The sequence below is a fragment of the Notothenia rossii genome (assembly GCF_949606895.1).
Source record: "Notothenia rossii genome assembly, chromosome: 3".
NCBI lineage: Eukaryota > Metazoa > Chordata > Actinopteri > Perciformes > Nototheniidae > Notothenia > Notothenia rossii.
Genome location: NC_136901.1, coordinates 32,405,943 through 32,409,977, shown reverse-complemented (window position 1 = coordinate 32,409,977; position 4,035 = coordinate 32,405,943). Strand labels below are relative to the sequence as shown.

Below are 4,035 nucleotides of genomic sequence, written 5' to 3'. Positions count from 1 at the left end.
TGTATACAGACATATTATTGCTCATCAGGGATAATCAAGTATTTGTGTGCAAATTAGCAGGGTTTAAATGAAAAAATACAAAATAAGACACATGTTTGCCCCCTAAAGAATCATTGCTGATGTCTTTAATATCCCCTACATTTCAGGCTTATTAAACCAACTGTGAGCGTCACTCCCAGTTTACCCAGCAGCATTCTCTTGTATCAGTCTTTTTGTATATTTTTGCATACCAGACACACATTATGATGGTACACAGTGAATCTGCAGTAGCCACGGGGCTATGAATAATTCATTTCAGGAAAAGGATCTATTTGCCCCCGCGCATCTCCGGCGCGCGTGTGCACCTGGTGCCGTTTGGTCACGGCAGAAGCGTCTCCAATTATCCAGGAGGAGAAACATCCCTGGATTTCTCTGCGCCCTCTGCCTCAGAACTAAATTGATTTCGAGGGATCCGTGGTCGATGCTGGAGAAACTCGCATGTGAATAACTTAAGCGGGATGATTGATTCGTTTGCGCAAAGACATCTGGAAATCTCCAATATGTAGAAAACAAAAGTGTGAGTTTGGGTGTTTTGTGACCAGGACAAGTTGTTCCCACGTCTATGGGTGTGAGTACTGTTTCTTCACGTTATGCGTAAAAGCGATTATTCATTTGCTCAGTCTCATTCTCCATCTGAGCCACACTCTGCTTCACTTTAAGCTCTACACCTGCACCTGCCGGATGTTAATTGAAAATAATCGACAAGTTTGAGGAGAGAGAGAGAGAAAGAGAGAGATGGAGGCACGCTTCAGCACGCTGGACAGCACTCGTGGAAGTTGGAGAGGACAGGGACGCGCGCACACAGGAGGATTTAATTGAAAATAATCTTTGGAGGAGCTCCTGCAGGGATCATGGTTGATTTTAATTCCTTATTATCACCAACAACAGGTAACCCGAGAGGAGACTTTCCGGAGTGAGACATGGACTTTGCTGACGTTATCTTCGCTCTGTTCATCATCGTGGTCGCGGTGGTCTCGCTGTTGTCCAACTTGTTGGTGCTGCTATGCTTCGTCCACAGCACCGAGATCCGCCGACAGGTGCCCGGGGTCTTCACCATGAACCTGTCCTTCTGCAACATCCTCATCACTGTGCTCAACATGCCGGCCACCCTGGTGGGGGTCATCCGGGACCAGCAGCCTTTCGGGGATTGCATTTGCCACACGGTGAGCTTCCTGGAGACTTTCCTCACCGCTAACACCATGTTGAGCATGGCGGCGCTCAGCATAGACCGGTGGATCGCGGTGGTGTTCCCGCTCAGCTACTCCGCCAAGATGCGCTACAAGGACGCGCTGATCATGGTGTGCTACTCCTGGCTGCACTCCTTCACCTTCTCCCTCACGGCCCTGCTCTTCTCCTGGGTGGACTACAGCTCAGTGTACGCGTCCTGCACCATACAGCCCACAGTGGAAGGGGGAGACAGGATTAAGTTTACTATCTTCACAGTGGTTTTTCACGCCACCAGCTTCATGCTCTCCCTGCTCATATTGTGTTTCACATACTTGAAGGTGCTGAAAGTGGCGAGGTTTCACTGCAAAAGAATTGACATTATCACCATGCAGACTCTGTTCCTCCTGGTCGACATTCACCCAAGGTAAGTGATTTATTTATACACAGGCATGTTTTTTTCTCCCTCCTTTAAATGTTTAATTCATAGTCGTAAAAGTTTTTTTCTGATTTCAGCGTGAAACAAAGATGTTTAGCAGAGCAAAAGAGGAGAAAGCAGAGAGCCACCAAGAAGATCAGCATCTTCATCGGCTCGTTCATCATCTGCTTTGCCCCCTATGTTATCACAAGGTAAGTTGAATTGTCAGTAACAAAAACATCACATAATAGACTTAAGTGCAACTATTAAAAGACAGATTATACTACATCCAGAGTTCTCGTCATCTAGAATATACAGAATTGTCACCTTGTTTGTTCAGATTAGACCCAATCCCACTCTTAAAGTACAAAAAAACAGTTGATCTGAACCATAAAAGGGCTCATAAGTCACCTTTGAGAGGTGCCTTGCCATGCTACTTCCACTGAAACACACAGTTTAGGGCAATACATACAGAGAACAAGTTGTGTGTTCCAGAAAAAATAGGAAAAGCTTGAGGAGCAGATTGTCAGCGAGATGTGGTGCGATGATCCATCACTTTGACATATGTGGCGCATGCACATATGAGTGGGAAGAGGGAGGACACATTAACAGGGATAAAGTGTCTGAGAAATTGGAGTAACCCCCTGACACTACCCACTGGAAGTAGCCTGCTGTTAAAAACAAAACTTCTAATCATCGCTACTCATGTATCTGTTCTGCCTTTAAATTAACATTATACTGAAGAGAAAAGGGGAATTTGCTTCACCTTCTGTTGTAATCTTAAATTGACATGACATTTTGATTTCTTGACATTAAAATGTGAAGACATGTGTGTGAATGATTGGTATGTAAACCCTATGGTTCAAATATGTAAAAGCCAAAGCCTCCAGTATTTATGTATATAGTATAAAACTGTTGAATTGGTACTGACAAATACCACCAGCAATGCCTTTATGAAACAAATCAAACAAAGATAGTAAATACAATAAACCTTGTCATGTATATTGTTTCTTTTTTGTAATGCTTTATAGATTTAAAATGCCATTTCATAAAAGAAAGAAGCTCCCCTACACACTTATTTTTAAAATGAATCATAGTGCTTTGCATTTCATATTAGCAGGTCTAACCTGTCCTCTGCTGCACAATACACCTCCTCACTTGTTCTGTGCTGTGATTAGATTTCACGGTGAAGTGGAACATTTGCATCACAATGAAAAAACGAAGGATTGCCATTAGAGACCAAAGCTCAAGAACTGTTTCTCTATGCCAAACTGAATGTATAAGGAAGAATTACAATCGCGTCATATTTCCCTCTATTTCTCTGTTCCATTAGTTCTTCTAATGGCAGTTTGAATCTTCTGTACAGTGTCTGTAATCATAAAATGCATGGTGCTTAAAATGTAACTATTTAAAGAACTTTAAATAGTTTAAAATCCATTTAAAACTTCAGTGTACAGTAGCAACACTATGCTATATTTGCAATATTCACTTAAATGCATAACATTTCCCAAATAAATTGTAAACATAGAATAGTGATTCCTGCTCACTAAATAATTTCTGAACCAGACAGTGACTGTAGATGGCACAGATGACCATTTTGTGCAGGTCAAAGAATGGATTAAATAGTTTTTAAGAGCTTCTAATGCAATTTAAGCGCATTGAGTTTACCATGTTGACCCTTTCAAACAGTCCCCAATGTGTAAAAGGCTTTATAGGTACTTTGAACATTTGAGAAACTAAAGAAAAAAACACATCTGACTAAAATGTACTTTGATTATTCATGTTTCTGCTGCCTCCCCTTCAGGTTGGTCGAGCTTCTCCCCTTCGTGGACATCAACCGCCGCTGGGGAATCATCAGTAAGTGCCTGACATACAGCAAGGCTGCGTCGGACCCCTTTGCCTACTCCCTCCTTCGTCAGCAGTACAAGAAAGTCCTGGTTACTGTCGTCAACAGGCTGCTCCGTCGTGACCTGTACCCTTCGTCTGGCCACAACAGCTCTTTAGACACGGAGAACGACTACTGTCTCCAGAGGATCAGCTAATGGCAAATGCGCGGCGGAAATGGCAGATACACATGACGGGCCTAAAATATACGTTGCCTCATGGAAGAAGGTGGGCGGAGGAGAAGAATGAGAAGAGACACAGGATTTTGTAAGGGAGGGGAAATCGAGCTGATGGAGGGGACATCATGTGGGTTGGGGTGAAGAGAGAGCATACGTAAGGAAGGCAGTGGGTGGAGAAGAATGACAAGACACTGAGAGGGAGGGTGAAGGGGCGAAAGAGGAGATGGATAGGGAGCGACAAGGACGATGTGGAAACTTTGTCCTTAGACAGAATTGGCAAACAAGACATCTGTGATTCATCGGCGTAAACACAGAAAACCACATAGATCACACAAATCAATTTCTTCAGAG

The 4,035-nt window shown here is 43.3% G+C and overlaps 1 protein-coding gene across 1 annotated transcript; it reads left to right on the top strand.

The window, feature by feature from the left end:
- Positions 1-959: 959 nt before the first annotated feature.
- Positions 960-3,736, top strand: LOC307034413 (G-protein coupled receptor 26-like; the record flags this gene model as incomplete). The annotated part of the gene is made up of 3 exons (XM_079673261.1): positions 960-1,630; positions 1,720-1,833; positions 3,426-3,736. 3 exons carry the CDS (start codon positions 960-962, stop codon positions 3,661-3,663), a joined length of 1,023 nt encoding a protein of 340 aa, XP_079529387.1. The 3' UTR covers positions 3,664-3,736.
- Positions 3,737-4,035: the final 299 nt, after the last annotated feature.